The 20210-nt window shown below is 46.3% G+C and overlaps 1 protein-coding gene across 2 annotated transcripts in view; it reads left to right on the top strand.

Annotated features, from left to right (window-relative positions):
* Positions 1 to 20210, top strand: part of LOC101844705 (transient receptor potential cation channel subfamily M member 1) — a 37634-nt gene that overhangs the window by 8557 nt on the left and 8867 nt on the right. Inside the window, exons 6-14 of one of the 2 annotated variants that reach the window (XM_040730890.1) lie at positions 381 to 504; positions 1253 to 1325; positions 2098 to 2198; positions 6899 to 7069; positions 8260 to 8394; positions 9854 to 9904; positions 13281 to 13549; positions 14171 to 14200; positions 18830 to 18928. In XM_040730890.1, coding sequence (XP_040586824.1) covers positions 381 to 504; positions 1253 to 1325; positions 2098 to 2198; positions 6899 to 7069; positions 8260 to 8394; positions 9854 to 9904; positions 13281 to 13541 — 916 coding nt within the window. In that variant the 3' untranslated portion in view covers positions 13542 to 13549; positions 14171 to 14200; positions 18830 to 18928. Of the gene's footprint in view, positions 1 to 380; positions 505 to 1252; positions 1326 to 2097; positions 2199 to 6898; positions 7070 to 8259; positions 8395 to 9853; positions 9905 to 13280; positions 13550 to 14170; positions 14201 to 18829; positions 19123 to 20210 lie in introns of those variants that run through there. The other variant, XM_040730885.1, reaches the window with a different exon arrangement.

Here is a 20210-nt window from a genome sequence, read left to right as displayed (position 1 = left end):
TGGGCACTTTATGGCCTCCCGTTAGGCTGAGGAAAACATCTGACTTGATCCTCTCAGACATACCAGAAGTATCTAACTCATAAGGAGTTTTCTTGATCTCCTCTCTAGTTCCCAAGGTCAGCATAAGGGAGTTCCTGTTTCTGACCAAATCCCCTGTGAATCCTCTCTCTTACAACTTCATTTTCCCTTATAAGTCTCAAAAAAAAGCTAAACTGAGGCCAATTTCAATCCGCTTTTAGGGTGACTTTTTGTCTCCTGTATACAAATCTGTGCCATTAGCAGCCACAAATCAAAGACACTTGGGTGGGCGAAGCTGTCGGGTTACTCTGGAGTTGCCCTAATTCCCTTGCTTCCTTCTCTCCCTTTACCCCTTTGAACAGGGTCATAAATGAATCCCTGAGGGACCAGCTCCTAGTCACCATTCAGAAAACATTTAATTACAGCAAGTCACAATCACATCAGCTGTTTGCAATTATCATGGAGTGCATGAAGAAGAAAGAACTCGTGAGTGTCTTGAATTTATTTCCAAACACATTCCATGGAGAGAGCTGTTTCCTTGTCTAGCTCTGCCATCCATGCTAGATGGACTTCTGCATACTTCAGTTGACCTTCCCAGAAGGCAACTTAGAAACTCATTCCAAACTAGCTGCCTGTGTGCACCTGCGGGAGGGAAAAAGTCCACAGAAGGTCCCAGGTGTTGCCAGACCTTAGCAAACATGAGGTGACGTCATACCATGTTTCTCAACTCAAGAGATGCAAAACATAAATCAGACTTAAAGTCCCTGGGAAGAGAGACATGCGACAGCCCTTTGGATGTGGTTACAAAGTCAAACCCACTTCCCTTTGCAAATGCAGGGATCATTTCTCATTCCTTCCTTCAACTGTATTTATAAGGCTCTCCTTATGGCAACGGATTCAAAGTTCTTGGTATGCAAATTCTCTGCTAACATATTCCTTCTGATTAGATGTGCATTCCAGCTCAGGTGGCTGTAAAGTTCCCCAATAAGCACCCTCTTCCCCAGATGGGATAAACAATAAACTCCAAATCCAGGCAAGGATTCTGTCAGCAAGAGCAACATGGCGCCTCCTGGAGACTGAAAACTCTTGTGAACATCTAACCTGCTTTCTGCTTCACTGCACCAGTCTTTGTGTTCAGTTTTTGTTGTTTTGGGTTTTTTTAAAGCAGTCACTTCTTCCTCTTGTTTTCAATGTTGTCCCGATTCTGTCTTTTCCCCCATTCATCTGTTTCCAGGTCACTGTGTTTCGGATGGGTTCTGAGGGTCAGCAAGATGTGGAGATGGCAATTTTAACCGCCCTGCTGAAAGGTGAGCTTCTGGGAAGTGGCGATTCTGATTTTTTTGTCTTTTCAGAGCTGCCTGGCAAGGGCTTTGCCAACAGCGGGCACACCTTCACTTTCCCTCTCGTTAAGAACCCCGAGAGGGCCAGGTTGTCTGGGGGGTGACATCAGCATGAAATGCTGGAATGACCAGACTCTGAGAGGACATTCTGTGGCACCCATGATGTTACCGACTTGTCAGAGGTGTTTCTATCCATAGATGTCTCAGTGGGTCTGGTTCCTGAACACTGCAGACCACCTCTAACGACAGTCTGTGATGAGGAGCTTATGATATGGTGGGGTCTCCCTGTGAGAAGCAGATTTCCTCTCTGCCTCTCAGAAAGTCTGGTGCTATAGGGACAAGAGGAGGTTCACCACAGACTCGACGCTACACTGGGTGGCCTCTGTGCTGCTCCAAGGCTTACAGTCCTTGGCCCAACCTGGCAGATGTCAGGCAGTTTCAGATTTCTCTCCTTTTCAGATCAGAAAAGAATGAATTAGTTAGCTCCTCCTCCATCCCTTCCAGGAAACCATGCCTGGTTGGCTTGAGATGAGATTGCCTCTGGCTTCTTCTAAGGAAATCTTTAAAAAGAAATAAAGCAGAGTTGTTAGCTTTGGTGGTCATTTGGGGACAAGAAAGAAAGAAGTAATAGATGCCTAGTTCCCAGTTCCCACTGGGAAGCCCAAGTTCCTTTCCCAGAACCTGCCCAACTCAGGCAGTCCAGACGCATATGAGGAACTCTCACTCCTTCCTTTCCCAGGAACCAACGCGTCGGCTCCAGATCAGCTGAGCTTGGCACTGGCTTGGAACCGAGTGGACATAGCACGAAGCCAGATCTTCGTCTTTGGCCCACACTGGCCGGTGAAACTTTTTATGCTATTTTTGGTTTGGTTTTCTGGAGACAGGGACTCATATAGTCTAGGCTGACCAAGAAGGTGCTATGTAGGCAAGACTGGTCTTGAACCCCTGATTCTCCTGCCTTTACCTCCTGAGTGCTGTGGTTAAAGGCAGTCACAACTGTGCCTGTTGGAATGGCTTTCTGTTTAGAATACTTATTGTGACGTGGCATGGTACCGTGTTAGTGTGTCCTTGATCATCACATGGATCTCAGACAATGATCTCGGGGTTCTGATCTGGGTAATCCATGTGATTACTGGGAGATGTTGCTGCTTAATTTCAGAGAAACCAAAGAAACAAAAGCTCGGAGCATTGATTCTGCCCTGAGCGGGTCTTCCTAAGGAAACTAACCACCAAACCTTTCATCATTGCTTGTAAAAGATGGTTTCTACTCTTTGAAAGAAGAAAATGGATCATTAACATTTCCTTCTAGGGCACTGAAGTTTCAGACTGTTTCTTGAAACTTTGGGAGGGCTTAGAGAACTCCGTGTGATGTGTACTTGATATGATTGTTGTATGTAGTGTCTTTTTTCTAGTATCTGTAGTATGGTTCAATGTATTGTATGCAATAAGTCTATGCATAGCACATGTGTGGCATATATGGCTTATATGTTGGTTGTGAGATCATGTAGTTTAAAATGTGTGGTGTCTGGGTTTATAACGTGTGTGTGTGTGTGAGAGAGAGACAGAGAGAGAGGGAGAGGGAGAGACAGAGAGAGACAGAGAGAGAGGGAGAGGGAGAGACAGAGAGAGACAGAGAGAGAGAGAGAGAGAGAGAGAGGAAGAGAGAGAGAGAAGGAGAGAGAGATAATGGACATGTGTAACTTTTGTGCCTGTCTTATCTATAGAACAGTGTCTTACGTATTGCTATATGATGTGCTGTGGTATGATGTGTGGAGGCAGGTGTGTGTGTGTGTGTGTGATTGGCATGTGTGTGTTTTATTGAGGGATATTTTGTATATGTGTGGCTGTGAAAATGTATATGGAAGGGAGACATGGTATATGTGTGGTTGGAAGATTATGTATGTTATGTAGGGCAAGCTGTGTGTATGTGCACACACATGCAACCATAATGAGCACATACATTTAGCATGTATGGTAAGTGACTCAGGTGTCCTTAAGTCACTCTTTCAATCAAAGTAACTTCTTTGCTCTAAAGATTAGAGAATAAACCAGCGACAGGCTATAGAGCCACACAAGGATCTCAAAGGAATGTCAGAGACACTATTTCCAGCAATAATTACTCAGGCCATATTTGAAGTTTGAAGCATACTTTCCTCTTTGTGGATGTGGTCCATGCCATCCCACATCCTTTTAAAGGTGTGGTACCTACAATGTACCCTGTGTTGTATGTGATCTCCCAAGAACAGCACAGATGACTATTACCTGCCTTGTGTCGGCTCTATTCATCCACCAGCCCAGAAACAGAATCATTTCACCCCTATTAACCCATCTGCAGAAATCGTCCTCCCAGGGTTCTGTCATGCACACCACCTGCTACACAGATCCCCCATCCCACAGCTCTGGGGAAGTGGTAGCCATTCTAGGGCCAGGCAGGATGCACCCAGGGCCAGGGATGGGGCAAGTGGAGTAGCTATTCTGTTCCTTGTCATCTTTTGCCTTGCTAGATTGAGTCTGGCATGACACAGCCTTATCACGGGTTGTAGGACTCCAATTATGTCATCCACCTGATTTTTGTCATGTCTGAAGCAAATGCCACCAATACCCTGGTCTCTCTCTAGGCTACCACTTTTCTCTTGTTCTCTGGGATTTCTCCCTACTATTCAATTTTAACCTATTGTGGAGTGTGGAGTGTCAACAACTAAAGTGTATGATAACTACAGCCACCCATCAGGTGCTCTCTTCGGGATAGCCCCTGAAGTTTCTCTTCAGAAACCCCTCTTCTGCTAGCCCAGGCTACAAGCTGATTCCTCTGAGGTTATCCACAGTCCTCTTGGAATCCCAGATGTTAGCCAGGAAGCAGAGTAGGCGAGTTCTTCTGAGCAATTTGAACTCCCTTTCTATAGCAGTGACACCCCTTGTGCCTTCTCCACCCCCCAACAACAGCAGGGCCAGAATCTGCATCAGGGAAAGGCTGCTGCTTCACACTTGCTCAACGTGTTTTCAAAACTGCATATTTACTTACCTATTTAGGAAATGTTGGTTGATGGCTGCTTCTTGAGTATGGGACTCTTGTTTCATGTTCTGGAGACACAATTGTGAGTAGAGTAGACTCACAAAAGTCTCTAACACTGGGGGAATGGAAAGAAGGAGGAGGATGGCATGAAACAAAATTGCAGATAATTATTGGATTCCAAATTATAGGAGGAGCTAAGAGAGAAGATAAGCATGCGTGAGAGAGAATACAGGGTGCTAATTTGTAATGGAGTGCCAGGAAAGACATTGCTGAAGCAGATGGAGTGGACCCTGAGTCTGGGTGGTGAACAGATAAATGCTGGTTTCCATGCAGGAGGAAGGGCACCTGGAAGAGACTGAGGCAAGAAAGAGAAGGGTAAAACAACAAGAAATGGGAGCATTATGGCTGGAATACTAAGTGAGCAGGGGTGATTCAGGAGAAGGATGAAACCTGGCCAGGTTGTGTGCTTCTGAGTCCTGCAGATAAAATCCAGGACTGAATGCTGGGGCATAGAAGCTGGGGGCACACAGAAAGTTGTTGTGTTTGTTTGGTTGCTTGGTTGTTTTAAGCAACAGCACTTGTTATCCTTCACTGTTTCTGAGGGTCAGGAACTTAGGGCTAGCTTAGCTGGGGCTTCTGGCTCAGAGACTCCCATTAATGGAAGCGTGGAGTTTATCCTTGGGTGACTGATTATCTTCTTCCACTTAACATAGTGTTCTCAAGGCCCCTCCACTCTTCCACTCTAGATGTGTCGTGTGTCAGAATGTTCTCTCTTTTTCTTTTATTTGTTCCCTTCTTCCCTCCCTCTCCCTCCATCCTTCCTCCATCCTTTCCTCCCTCCCTCCCTTCCTTCCTTCCTCTTCTTTCCTTCTGCCTTTGAGGTCTTCATCTGTCACCACATTGCATGTGACTCTATCGCCTCTATTGGGGGATGTTCTTCTGTATATATGTTTCTCTTATTGGTTGATTAATAAAACACTATTTGACCAATAGAGGAAGATAGGCAGGACTAGAAGACAAGGAGAATTCTGGGAAAAGTAGGCAAAGAAGTGCAGGAAAGAGTCACCATGTGGAGACCAGGAGGACAGGACATGCCAGGCATTCTCTGGTAAGATAAAGGCCATGTAGAGATACATAGATTAGTAGTTATGGGTTAATAATTAAGACAGAGCTAGCCAATAAGAAGCCCTAGTCATTGGCCAACAGTTTTATAATTAATATAGCATCTGTGTGTTTCTTTGGGGCTGAGAAGGGTGGTGGGACTTGGTGGGAAAAGAGAACCACTAGCAGCAAGCCTCTACCCATAACCACACTGCATGTGCTCCCGAAGCCTCCACCATCACCACACTGCAGTGCTCCTGAAGCCTCCACCACCACACTGCACGTGCTCCTGAAGCCTTCACCACCACACTGCATGTGCTCCTGAAGCCTCCACTCATCACCACACTGCACGTGCTCCTGAAGCCTCCATCACCACACTGCACGTGCTCCTGAAGCCTCCACCATCACCACACTGCACTTGCTCCTGAAGGCTCCACCACCACCACACTGCACGTGCTCCTGAAGGCTCCACCACCACACTGCACGTGCTCCTGAAGCCTCCATCACCACACTGCACGTGCTCCTGAAGCCTCCACCACCACACTGCACGTGCTCCTGAAGCCTCCACTCATCACCACACTGCAGTGCTCCTGAAGCCTCCACCATCACCACACTGCACGTGCTCCTGAAGCCTCCACCATCACCACACTGCACGTGCTCCTGAAGCCTCCACCATCACCACACTGCATGTGCTCCTGAAGCCTCCACCACCACCACACTGCACGTGCCTAATGATGGGAGGATGTGAACTGTGAATGAGTCAGAGGAAACAGATAATAATGCAAGTTGCTGTCCAGGGAGAAATGTAGTTGGAGATTATTGTGACTAAAGCACCTCTGGAAGATGCCTTGGAGCTGCTCGATGTGGGACTGTCAGCACACCTCTGGTACCTTTTAACTTGCCTCTCAGCACCCTTTCCTCAAAATAAACCCATCAATCAACATGTCACACACTTCAAATATTCACAGCCATTACATCAGACCAATTAAGTCTTTGTGCCCCTGATGAACAGTGGTTCACAGTATTAGAATCTTCTTCATCAGACAGCCAGGCCACGGTAACAGAGTTTGCCTCTGTATACATGTGTGCATGCCTGTGTGTGCTGGTGCATGTGTGTCATGGTTGTTGGCATATGTGTGTACTACTTATGTACATGTTCATAGGTTTACCTATGGGTGTGTACACCTTCACGGTGCGCACATTATTTATATGAATGTGCATGTGGACACTACCATGTGTACATGTGTGCATGCTATTCATACCTGTGGATATATGTGAGCCTGTGCTATGTGTTCATGTGTGAGCATATAGGTATGTGTATATAATCCATGTGTGTACATATAGAGTTTAGGGTGTCACTATGCTTGACTTAGAATAAGGGGCAGTCTTGGTTCCCTTTCCCAACACTGCTTGCTGTGTATTGCAGCCACTGGGGAGCCTGGCCCCACCGGTGGACACCAAAGTCACAGAGAAGGAGAAGAAGCCGCTGACAGCCACCACCAAGGGGAGAGGGAAGGGAAAAGGCAAGAAGAAAGGCAAAGTGAAAGAGGAGGTGGAGGAGGAAACGGACCCCCGGAAGATTGAGCTGCTAAACTGGGTGAGTGCAAAGTCCTTGCTCGTGGGTCTTGAGATTGCGGGCCAGAGTTGGCACTGCCCTAGTTCTCCAGGGAAGTGAAACTCTGGTTACCTTCACTTCATCCCCACCGGGATGGAGGATTGATGGGCTGATGCCAATATTTCAGTGGCAATAGTGCGTTCATTACTGTGTCATAAGTAGGAGTGATTGTCATTACAGCATCTGCTTGTCACTGCAAAGGCCCTGCTTGCCTGTGTTTTAGCAACAGGGAGACCTGAAAATATTGTGCATGGATGGCTCCAGCCTCCCAAGCTGGGTAGCTGTTGCTACCCATCCATCACCCTCTCCACAGCACCACTAGCTCCATCTTCAAAAGGGTTTTGTTATGTGAATTGTAAACATGTGGTTAGTTTCCCTGATTTTTCTGTACCAAGTGTCTGCATGCCTGCCAAGCACAGAGAGTGATGACCAGGGCTTCCTTTCGGAGTGGTACATTTGTTCCATAAGTAGGAGTGTGTGGCCACTCACCAATACTGCACCCCAGTGGCCTATGACATGCCCACACGATCCTACCACCACCAAAAGATGCTCCCCAGCCAAGGAAACAGCTGAGACAAACTGCAAAGGGCAACACTGGGATGGTTGTCTTCAACTCAGTAAAAATTTTTAGATTTATTTGTGTTTATTATTTATATGTATGAGTGCTTTGCCTGCATGTATGTATGTATGTGCACCACACACTTGCCTAATACCTACAGAAGTTGGAGGAAGGCATTGGATCTCCTGGGGCTGGAGTTAACAGGTAGGTTGTAAACTGTCGTGTAAGTACTGGGAATTGAACCTGGGTTCTCTTTCGAGTGCAGTAAGTGCTCTTAGCTTTTGAGTCAACTCTCCAGCCATCTTCAACTCATTTTTAAAAAAATCCATTACAGACTTTGACAGAGCATGTGGGGACCAGGATGAATAGAAAGGAGAGAAGGTTAAGGCACATTTATTCAAAGGAAACAACCCTGGGAACCACACCCTGGTTGCAGCCCTTAGAACAGCTCTTGACTGGCATATGTGAGGTCATGGACTCAAGTCCCAGCACCAAATCAACAAACAAAATGACAGAGAATACATCTCAGAACTTTCCATGATGTGTCCTGATGTTTCCTGCCTGGAGTCTCCAGGGAGGAAATTCATGGTCTCCCTTCTGGATTTCATTGCAGGTGAATGCCTTGGAACAAGCCATGCTGGATGCTCTTGTTTTAGATCGGGTTGACTTTGTGAAGCTCTTGATTGAAAACGGGGTGAACATGCAACACTTCCTCACCATCCCAAGGCTGGAGGAGCTTTACAACACTGTAAGCATCCCAGGGAGAAGGCTGGAGGCGAGTTAGTACTCAGAACACTCTCATCACTGACACATATTATGCTACAACAACAAAGCACTCGGTTGAGTATAGACTCACTGGGGCAGCTTCAGCTGAAGGCCAGTGTGTAGTGGGGGGCAGCTAATTCTCACTTGGTCCTGGCCAGTCTGTGTTAATATTCTTAGCAACTGTGCCGTGCCAGTCAGTCACTCCAGCTAGAGTAGACAGATGATTCTTGATGTACAGCAGTCTCATATCTTCATAAAGCCACCTCTGTAGTGAAAGTGTCCTAAGTTGAAAATGTACTTGAAGCCGGGCGGTGATGGCACACACCTTTAATCCCAGCACTTGGGAGGCAGAGGTGGGCAGATCTATGTGAGTTTGAGGCCAGCCTGGTCTATAGGGTGAGTGCCAGGACAGGCTCCAAAGCTACACAGAGAAACCCTGTCCCTCAAAAAAAAAAAAAAAAGAAAGAAAGAAAGAAAGAAAGAAAGAAAGAAAGGAAAATTGTAAAGGGAAGCCTTCCCGCCAAGATGTAACACCATGGGATAGGAAGCCCGGAAACTTCTCCGTTAAGAGAAATACTTAGATTAACAATTATGGGATAAATACTTTAGTCAGAGCTAGCCAGTAAGAAGCAAGCAAGGCCAACCGCTTCATAACTAATATAGCCTCCTGTGTGTTCATTTGGGACTGATGCGGCTCTGGAACCAGGCTGGTGGGAAGGCTTCTCTCAAGGAAAAGGCTTCCCTTTACAGAAAATGTACTTGAACTTGATGGTCCCAACCCTCTGACCATCATGACACAGAGCACAGGCATTCCCTGGGGGTTATGAGGCTCACCTGGAGCTGTAGCTCACGTGGAGAATGAGGTAAGGACCTAACTCAGTAGCCTGGGGGAAGGATTCCAATTCAGTTTCTCGTAAAGACTCATGTGCAAAAGAGAAAAGTCTAAAATGACCTGATGAACCCTTGCAAATCTGCATTTGCATCCTATGCTTGTGGCGCGAGAGGACTTCATGTCCTAAGGTAGCAGCAGACTGAACAGTCCCCAGGGTTATTAGTCAACTGTTGCTCTCGACCCTCACGCTTCCCTGGCTATAGGGAACATTTTAACAGCTAGGGCCTGTGTCAGAAAGGGAAGTGAACGGATGAAATCTGCTACGCCTGCACTAGTACAATTCTAATTTTGAAAATGTGTGTCTTCTTCTATCATTCGGCAACTTTCAGTGGCAGAAATGCTGTAAAACGTGCAGATATTTAATACTGCAAGAACACTAAAATTGTTCATAGCATTTCACACACATTTTAATGTGGTAACCACAGCAAGTTGTCTTATAAAATAAATGAGTCAGCAGTAGATTACAAACCCCACAATGCAGTGGGGCAGAATTTTGCTCAAGACTTGAAGAGCTAACCATACTTACTGTGACTGACTGCTTCCTTTCCAGAGACTGGGCCCACCAAACACCCTTCATCTGCTGGTAAGGGATGTAAAGAAGGTAAGTCCATCTGCCCTTTACCTGCAAGCATCCACCGCTAAAGCAGTTCATAAAAACAATTTTCTGTTTCTGACACGTGTTGCCTTCTTATTTGAGACATAGGGAACAATGACTTCCTCTGTTCATAAAAAGTTCATTTTTATTTTTAAAAAGATTTTTATTTATTTATTAATTATGTATACAGCACTCTGCCTCCATGTACACCTGTAGGCCAGAAGAGGGCACCAGATCTCATTATAGATGGTTATGAGCCACCATGTGGTTGCTGGGAATTGAACTCAGGACCTCTGGAAGAGCAGCCAGTGCTCCTAACCTCTGAGCCATCTCTCCAGCCCACAAGTTTATTTATAACTGATATATTATTTATGATTTATTAAAGCTTGCCTGAGGATTCAGAAAGCAAAGCCAGCCTTTAGCTATAGAGATCAGGCAGTGGTGATACACACTGTTAATCCCAGGGCTCAGGATTAAGAGGTAGATGGGTCTCTGTTAGTTCAAGGCCACACTTAACAACATGAAATATATCTAGGCCTAAAGAGAAACAGCTCACACAAAGATGATCTCAGCACTTGGGATCACACTCCTTTAATCCCAGGACTCATGAGAGGCATTTAAGACAGGAACAGGGTCTCAGGGCTGGCCTTCATTCTCCAGTCACATTGAGGATAGGAAGGCATTGATTGGAGTGTCTAGCCATGTTGAGGAGAACATAGCAGTCTGAGTGATCTGAGGAGCAGTGAAGTCAGGAGCAGTCTGAGGGTCTCCCTTTTGGTCTGAACTGAGGTAGAGGTAAGAGCTAGTGGTCGGCTGCTTTTCTTTCATGATCTTCTGCTTGAAGCTTGAACCCCAATACCTATTTCTGGATCTTTTATTTTCCATACTACATATAGCTTTAAAAAGGGAAGAATAAGGGTGAGGGAGATGGCTGTAAAGTGCTTGGAGTGGGAATTTGGATTCCTAGAATCCAGTAAATGCTAGGTGAGGTCCCGTGAGGTGACTCAGCAGGTGAGGGGCTTGCTGACAAGTTTGAGTACCTGACTTTGATCTCTGGAACTCACACGGTAGAAGGAGAGGAGTAGCTTCTACAGGTTTCCCTCTGACCTCCACAGTTGCACTGTGACACACACACACACACACACACACACACACTATATATATATATATAACACTCTATATATATATAATTGTTTTTTAAAAAATCCCACCTCCACCCCTCAAGCCCATCACCCTAGCCTGCCAGAAGTAGAACAGAGAATCCCTGAAGTAAGCTGGCATGGTCCAGGTTCATTAGAGCCTCTACTTCAATATATAAGATAGGGAGAAGTTGAGGAAGACACCAGACATCAACCTCAGGTCTCCACACACATGTGCACACATGCATGCATGTGTACCTGCACACACAAACACAAGTACACACACGCATGCATACCAAACGAACACGTACATGCAGAAAGCAAAACTGGAACTTAAGTTAGCGGCAGGTAGATTAAGCTTTGTCACAGCTCGAGAGCCCACTGATGCTGCGGGATGAAAAAGCACCAAGGTGACCCCAGAAGTGCCAACAGGAGGCTCCTCGGGAGGTCTGAGTGCCCTGTGTATGGCATCAAAGGGTCTTAGCCCTTTGCAATTCCCTCATTTCTAAGGGGAATGGCTCTCCTCATTCTCCAGGGCTCCCCACTATGGACAGCCTGTGTTCTGTGGGGTCTTACTCACTGGGTCCTACTCTGTTATCTCTTGTGTCTGGTCATCACAAGTTAGAGATGAGATCAGGTTCTCACAGGAGCACTCTGTCTCTAGAATGCGACAGTGGGGCTTTTGGTCAGAGTCGTGGATGGCCTGGCTGTTTTTCTTGTCAGTGTTCAGTTCTCAGAATATGAGCGTATGATTTCTACAGAGCAGAATGAAATCGGTGGATCTGGGGAGTGAGGACCTCAGAGAGGGCCCCTCGGGCGCAGAGCCTTGTTCCGCACACAGGTGTTCTGCCTCCTCCCTCAAGACCCAGGTGGAAGAAAGATGAGGCAGCGCAGCCTTTCACAATGAGAGCTATCAAGCCCAACCGTTTCCCAGCTGAGTGACTTCCATCATCGCCCCTTCTCCTGTAGTCCCACCACCCGCCACTTGATTCCCTCTTCATAATCACCACCCCAAACAGCTCCGTGGCTGCACTATGAAGTTCAAACTTGTTCCAATACACATACATTCCCACCTGGTCCATGCCCGTGACCCCCACTCCCCGCACCACATCCCACCATGCTCTAAACCAACCCGCTTGAACATGGGGAGCCCCGAGAGACTGCATTCTGTCCGGGCCACACCTCCTCACATCCACTTGCTCTTTCTCTTTTTACCCCATCGTCCCTGCTCCATGGTTCCCAAGTCATCATCTCCTGGCAGCCCTTATTCCCCCTAAACGACCCATCTAGGCATCTCCAGACACTCCCCGTGAGTTCCACGCGATGCTGCACTGGGCTCTTCACAGCTCCATCCATCTCCCCAGCACAAGGCTCCTTTGTCGCCAATGAGAAATCTGTGGGCTGGGCTGTAGGTGGACAGCAGAGCGCATGCCTGCCGTATAGGAAGCCCTGAGCTCAGTCCTCAGCACTGAAACAGTCCCAGGAGTAAGAAATATGCAGCACCGCCAACGATCGTAATAGGATCAATAGGTCCCAGTGTACCAAAATCATTTCAGCTGTTACAAAACTAACGGGCTCAATGGTATATCAGTCCATCTAGGATGTGGACAAGTCGCACCATGCAGTGGGCACCCCTCTTTGGCACCCCTCTTCAGGCCACTGCTTCTCGACACCCGGACTCTGTCCCAGCAAACCCTCTCCCACGTGGATAAGAGTCAGTCCCTCTGGTAGCTCCCTGTCATAGCAGAAAGCTTCTGGTTGTGTTTTTACTGAAGACCCAGCATACCCCAGCGTCACTGGGCACTATTTAAACTTTCACCAGAGAGGCTCAAGCCCTGAAAACTATGCTGCCCTCCTACAGGTTCCCACGAGACCGGCTGCTCCCCTTCCCTGAGGCTAGCTTCTCCTCCCCAAGGGGCTATCAAGGGTATGTGTCTTACAAATAAATCTGTTTATACTCCACTGGCACGGCACCCTCCTTCCACCTCCACAAACCAGCTACAAAGAACTCTGCCTTTGGCGATGGGCGTGCCAAAGACTCTGCAGTGCCTGAGTATCTAACTCCTTCTTCTCAGTGGAAGAGCTGGTGCCATTTTTGGGCATGTGGTTTAACCTGCCATGCCTGAGTGTCATGTGGTAACAGACTTAACATGGTTGTTATAGTAACAGCCAAGTTGCTACTGGGGTGATGACGTCCGCCTAACTTGTGGGATGATGTTCTCACTGCAACCTTCTTTTTACAGAGCAACCTCCCACCTGATTACCACATCAGCCTCATCGACATAGGGCTGGTGCTGGAGTACCTCATGGGCGGCGCCTACCGCTGCAACTACACTCGTAAAAGTTTCCGGACTCTCTACAACAACTTGTTTGGCCCTAAGAGGGTAGAGATCGGCAGACACGAACTGTCTTGTGTCTCCCAGAGTGGCATGTGGTTCCTTGATGTGCTTCCCAGCTCTTCACGCCATCTGTCCCAGAGTACACCCATGCTGCCTCCGCCCTGACCCCCAATGTGAGGCCACTCACACCACCTCTAATAGTGGGTCTGTCAGTGACATCTGTCAAGCATGGCTGCCCTCCCTCTTTCTCTGCCTTCCTCTTGGGTCCCACGTCTCTACTCTCACAAGCAGTCCTCCCGCCCATCACTGGAGCTGCTGGCATCTTCTAAGGCAAGGGGCGTGAAAAAGCCTCTGCTGCCCCCTCCCAAACCCAGGGCTCCCTGCTGGTCAAACAATTATAGCTAAACTCACAGTACATCCAAGGAATCCAAGACAGCTGTGGCAAGCCATCCCCACCCTTCCACAATAGATCCTATTCCTCTACCTAAATTGAGCTTCTTGTGCTCCAGCTTGTCAAAAGCCCAGTCACGTAAACATCAGATCTGTGGGGAGTGTTCCTCACTCCTACTCCACAATCTGTGCTGGGAGATCTGTTTAGTTCTACTTACAGGGCGGGCTGTGTGTCTGTATGTCTTTCCCACCTGACTTCTGCTGACAGAAGCAGCTTCCATATGAAGGCATTCCCTCACCTGGACATTGTCGTTAATTAGTGGTGATACAGAGGATTGACTTAATAACACGGTACTCAGTTATCTGAGTAAATTTTTCTCTTTTCCTGTTTCTTCCTTGTGCAGCCGAAAGCACTCAAACTTCTGGGAATGGAAGTAAGTAGAGCTGGTCTGTAGATGTTTATGATACTTTGGTCACTCTGTGGAAGCATTTAGATTTAGATTAACACAAAATTGAGTGATGTATTCCATGAATAAGTACTCTATACAACTCACCAAAATCTTAGATGAGTTCGATAAATTGTAAAAAAAAAAAAAAAAAAAAGGTCATACACCTTAAAAAAAAAGCTCAAGTGCTGGTGAGGAAAGACTGTGTGTGTGTGTGTGTGTGACTGTGTGTGTGTGTGTGTGTGACTGTGTGTTTGTGTGTGTGTGTGTGTGTACACGTATGCACAGGGCAGAGGTTGTCCTCACACGTCTTCCTCAGTTGCTCTCCCCTGTATTCATTAAGGCAGGATCCCTCCCTGAATTCGGAGTTTGCTAATTACACCGACTTTATGTAACCAGCTTGGCCTGGAGAAATCTCCTGTCTCTGCCTCCCAAGAGCTAGGATTACAGACAGATATGACACCTGTTCAGCTTTCACATGAGTTCTAGGGATCCAAAGTCAGTCCTCGCTTTCAGAGCCAAGCATTCTGTCCCCTGAGCCATCTCCCCAGCCCAAGTTCATCATATTTTTTAAAATTAACTTTCTTTTTTGATGAGAATTTCATATGTGCATATAATTTTTTAATCCATCAAATCCACCCTCATGCACACTCCTCTAACTCCTCCCATATCCTCATCCCATCTTTCCCTCCCAACTTCATGGGCTGATTTTTAAAGCCACAGAGTCCACTCAGAGCCACCTGTATGTACATGCGTGTAGGACCATCTATCTACTGGAGCATGGGTAGCCTCTCAGAAGCCTCAGCCCTGATGAAAACAGATTCTATTTGCCCCAGTAGACATCAATTGCCAGTATCTTCTCAGGTAGGGGTGGGACTTTATAAGCTCCTACCCTATCCATGCTGGGATTTTGGTTTGCTTGCTCTTATGCAGGTCTTGGGCACACAATCACAGTCACCATGAGCTCATATGGGCAACGGCCCTGTTTCACTGCAGATGTAACCACCTCTGGCTCTTACATTTTTTCTCCCCCCTTTTCTGCGATGATTTCTAAGCCCTGGAGAAAGGCAATATGATGTAAATGTTCTCTTTAGAGATGAGCATCCACAGTCTCTACTATAAAAAGCAGCTTTTCTGATAAGGATTGAAACATGTACTGATCTATGAGCATTAAAAATATATGTAGCAGCTTGATGATATGTCCATTTAGCAGATATATTAGGTTATCCCTGAAGGCCTATGACTTATCCAGTAATGAGTTTTGGGTTCAGTACCAGGGATAAGAATAAGAGTTCCATCTTGTGAAGCTAGCTTCAAATCCAATCAGAAAGTTGTTGGTTACTACCATAACGTTCATGTTACTATTGTACCAGTGGGCATGTCTTGCCTGACTAGTCGTTACTGTAGCTCACAGGATTCCCAGTGGGGTAAGGTGTGATTAGCTTTCTTTCCTGGTAGTGTGTACGGAACTTTCCAGTTCTATGAGAGTTAGTCAGTAGGGATGAAGCTTCCAGGTCAGTATCAGCTTGATTTCTCCTCAACTCAAGCACATGGTGTCTTCAGCAATGGGGTCTTACTATCAAGTTCTGGAAGGTAACCAGGAGCAATAATAGCAGCCTGTAAATGTCTGGTGAGGGTATTTATGGGATAACAGACAGTTTTAAAGATAGAGGATATCCAATTAATTCTATAGATTCATAAAGCCAGTTTCCAAAGAAATACTGAAGAACAGAAACCCTTAGAGAAGGGTGTTATTTCTAGCACTTAAAAACCATAAAATGCAAAAAAAAAAAAAAAGAAAGAAGGAAAGAAAGAAAGAAAGAAACCAGTAAAACTTTTTAAGGTCCTAAATAAGAAATTAAGATTTCCTAAGAATGCATGTGTAATTTAATACTAGTAAGTCTTTAATATATTGCCTTATTGTTAAGATAAACATGGAAAAGATAAGACAAGATCATTAATCAGGAGAAGTTAATGAGAAAATTAAAAATTATATAACATCTGTAATGTTTTTTTAATAGCCTGGTGATGGTGGCATATACCTTTAATAGTAGCACTTGGGAGGCAGAAATAGGCAGATCTATGTGAGTTCGAGGCCAGCCTGAACTACAGAATGAGTGCCAGGACAGGCTCCAAAGCTACACTGAGAAATCCTGTCTCAAAAAACATAAAAACAAATACAAAAATATATAAATAAATTTATTTTTTAGAATAAAGTTATTTTCATAGAATATATTCTGATCATGGTTGCCCCTAAACTCCTCACACATCCTCCCCACCTCCCAACCCTTCCAACTGCACACCTTTCTTCTCTATTAAAAAAAACAGACAGGTAATAAAAAAGACAAACAAGGATACAACAAAATAAATTAACAAAGGAAAAAGAAACTAAGGGAACATGAGGAATGCAGACACACACACACACACACACACACACACACTCATACAACCCCAAAACCGGAAGCCATAAAATATAAGCAAATGACCAGTAAGGTTTTTAAAAAAAAGCTCAAACAGCAATATGAGACAAAAAAAATTCCTAAGATATCACTGAGTTTATTTTGTGCCTGTTTACTGCTGGGTATGGGCTGGCCCTGCTCTTATGTGTGGCTTGTATACCCATTGAGACTCCTTTTCTAACAGTTGTCAATTGGAGACCGCTTCTTGGTTGGACATAGGCACTCATGCCTACTTCCCCATCTCAGTGCTGGGACCCTATTTGGTTTGGACCTGTGCAGGCCCTACGCATGCTGCCAGGGTCCTTGTGAGTTCCTTTTGCATCAGTTCTGTTGTGTGTGGAAGACACTGTTTCTTTGGTGTCTCCCAGTGCCTCTGGATCTTACAACATTTCTGCCTCCCCTTCTTCATAGTTCCCTGAGCCCAGGGGCGAGGGATTTGGTGAAAACATCCCATTTAGAAAGAGAGTTCCAAAGAGAGTTCTCCAGATGTGTGTCTCTGTATTAATTCCAACCTACTGCAGGAGGAAACCTCTCTGAGAGAAACTGATCTGTGTTTATAGGGAAATGTCACTAGGAGTCATTTTATTGCTACGTTTCTTTAGCAAATGACGACTACCAGCGAATAATACTGCTTGGCAGAAGGAAGATCAATTCAAGTACCCTCAGTGTGGGACAAGGGACAAGAGAATTGACAACACCGGTAACAAGAAGCTTTGAAAATGAAACGCCAAGGGAAAAAACCCACAAACACACCCAACAGCACACTGGATATAAAAACATTCAAACAAGCGGGGGAAATGTGTAACACAGAATAAGTTGGCTATTGTAGAGTGCATTTATAAGTAAGTTACCATGTTCAACAGCATCTTGTTTAGAACAAATTTGGTAAAGAAGGCTTCGATTCAGAACTGACAGTTAAGGCCCAACTCTAGCTCTGCCCAGCAAGCCGTGAGTCTCCTGTTACTTCCTCTCTCTTGTCCTTCAGTCTGGTAGGACTGACCCATTCTGCAAAGATCTGCTATACGCGCCTCTGCAACACCCCGTTTCTTGTCCTGCTTCTAGTTTATTTTTCATTTCCTCGATGACAGGCACTGAGAATACAAAATCACCCAGACTTCCTGTCTTACAGAGCCGACCTTGCTCAGTTCCATTTTCCTAAAAGTTGCTTCATCTAGACTTTCTAGTTCACTTTCACAAGCCTTCACACAACCTTCTAGCCTCTTCTGCCTGTCCAACAGCTTCAGTGATGTCGGGTTCTTACTCTGTTCTCTCCTTCCATCATGTAGGTCCTGAGAATTGAATTCTGCTCCTTAGGCTTAGCAGCAGGAGTCTGCCTGGCCACTTTCCTATCTCTTGAGTTTTTAAAAATGTGCATATCCCTCCATGCCCTCTTTCTCCCCTCCCCCTCCTTCTTCTGAGACAGTCTTTCATTGAAGCTGGACCTCACTGATTGGCCACACTGACTCGGCCATCAAACTCCCGGGATCCTCTGGTCTCTGCCTCCCTGTGCTGGAGTCACAAGCCCTTGTTGCCTCAGCTGGCCTTCTATATGGCATAGGGATCCAAACTCTGGCTCCTCATGCTTGCATAGCAAGTCCTTTATTTTTATTTTGAGGCACAATCTCACTCAGTTGCCCAGACTTGCCTTTGACTCACTCTGTAGCCCAGGAAGGTCTTGACCTTGCTGACCCCTGCCTCAGCCTCTGGGCTGGTTGGTGTTACAGACCTGTGCCACCAGCTCCCACTTACACTGTTTCTGTCAGATCTTAGCTCAGCTATATCTTGCAAACAAGTATTGGCGTTCTGCTGTGTTGGAAGATGTCCCTGAAGAGACAGTGACTTCTTTCCTGTTTTGCTATCTGTATTTAGTTTATGGAGAGGTTTTTTTTAGGGGATGTTTGTTTTGTCTCCTTGCTTAAAACCCTCTGTTGGGGGGAGCTGCTAACCCAGTGGGATAAGTTACTCAAATAGCAGCATTCCCTTTCAATTCATTTGGTTTAAAGTGACTTGCTTTTCATAATAAGCATGGGCGCCTTCCCCAAGGAATCAGCATGCAGAGTGGAGGTCAGAGCCTGGCTCGCCAGATCTCTTCAGCCGCTTCTGACATGGAAGTCTTCCTAAGAGTCATTTTGTTTAAAACGTGTCTGTCTCCTCTCAGGATGATGAACCTCCAGCCAAAGGGAAGAAGAAAAAGAAGAAGAAGAAAGAGGAAGAGATTGACATTGATGTGGACGACCCGGCCGTGAGTCGATTCCAGTACCCGTTCCACGAGCTCATGGTGTGGGCCGTGCTCATGAAGCGCCAAAAGATGGCGGTCTTCCTGTGGCAGCGCGGGGAGGAGAGCATGGCAAAGGCCTTGGTGGCCTGTAAGCTCTACAAGGCCATGGCCCACGAGTCCTCCGAGAGCGAGCTGGTAGATGACATCTCTCAGGATCTGGACAACAATTCCAAGTGAGGATCTTGAGGGAACCTGAGGCCGAGGCTGCCCTGGTGCTCTCCGGTTGAAGCCACCAGCCCTGCACTTCTCCTTTAAAGACCATTGTGGCTGAGGCTTACTCGTAAACCGCCTTGCCCATTCTGTCTGTCAGTATTTTCACTGCTGTCCCTCTGGGCTCTTTCTGGGTTGTCATTGGTTTGGTCTGCTGTTTTCTCATGCAAATTATTGAAGCACTCCTCTAAGCAAAGGGAGTGAAATAGATTCCCATAAAGAGACACTCACCGGTGCTATATAAACTTCAGCACATCTGTGCACTGGGCTCTGAGAGTCAGAAGGCCTTCTGGATTTTTCTTCCCCTGGAGTTGGGCAGATGGCTAAAGGAGGCTGGTGCTGGCTTTTTTCTCTTTGTGTACATTAGGCATTTGTGTCCCCAGTAGCTTGGGCTTTCTGTGTAGCAAGTTTCTCCCGAGGGCAGGTCTGGCTAAGGGGGACAGAATACTGCGAGGTTTCAACATGAACCCCTTTCGCTTTTCCTACTGGGAGAGGGGGTGCGCCTATGCTCACCATCAGAACCTGGTTGGGTGGGGCCCTGGACTTGATTACATTTGGACTCTGCCACAGCAAGCATTCAGCAATAGGTGGGCTATAGCTTTTGCTGTGTTTCCTAAGCCTGCCATGGTTTTTCGGACATGTCTGATACAGTGAGCAATGATTCTGTGTCTGCCCGCCTGTCCCTGTGATGGAGTGAAGAAGAGACCCTGATCTCCAGCTTGTTCAGAATTTCATCTGTTGTTAAGAGTGACCAGCCCTTTTCAGATTTGTCACGTGACAGACTGGGAATCTGAAGCCTAGGGACGACTTTATAGGCATATAAACTTGAGGTCAGTCCAGCCAGGCAGCCGTGCCAGCATCTGGCGGCTTTGTTTGGAAACCTTCTGCTTTTGTTCTGGATGCAGTGAGTTCCAAAACGATTAGCTGGCTTCTAAGTGTTAGAACCCAAGACTTTCGTTGTTTTTCTCTTAGATTTATTTTATGAGTATGAGTGTTTTGCGCACGCAAGCGTGTGTGTGTGTGTGTGTGTGTGTGTGTGTGTGTGTGTGTG

The sequence above is a fragment of the Mesocricetus auratus genome, unplaced genomic scaffold, assembly GCF_017639785.1.
Source record: "Mesocricetus auratus isolate SY011 unplaced genomic scaffold, BCM_Maur_2.0 Super-Scaffold_4256, whole genome shotgun sequence".
NCBI lineage: Eukaryota > Metazoa > Chordata > Mammalia > Rodentia > Cricetidae > Mesocricetus > Mesocricetus auratus.
Note: the sequence above shows the minus strand (reverse complement) of the source record. Positions and strands in the feature narration are given on the sequence as shown.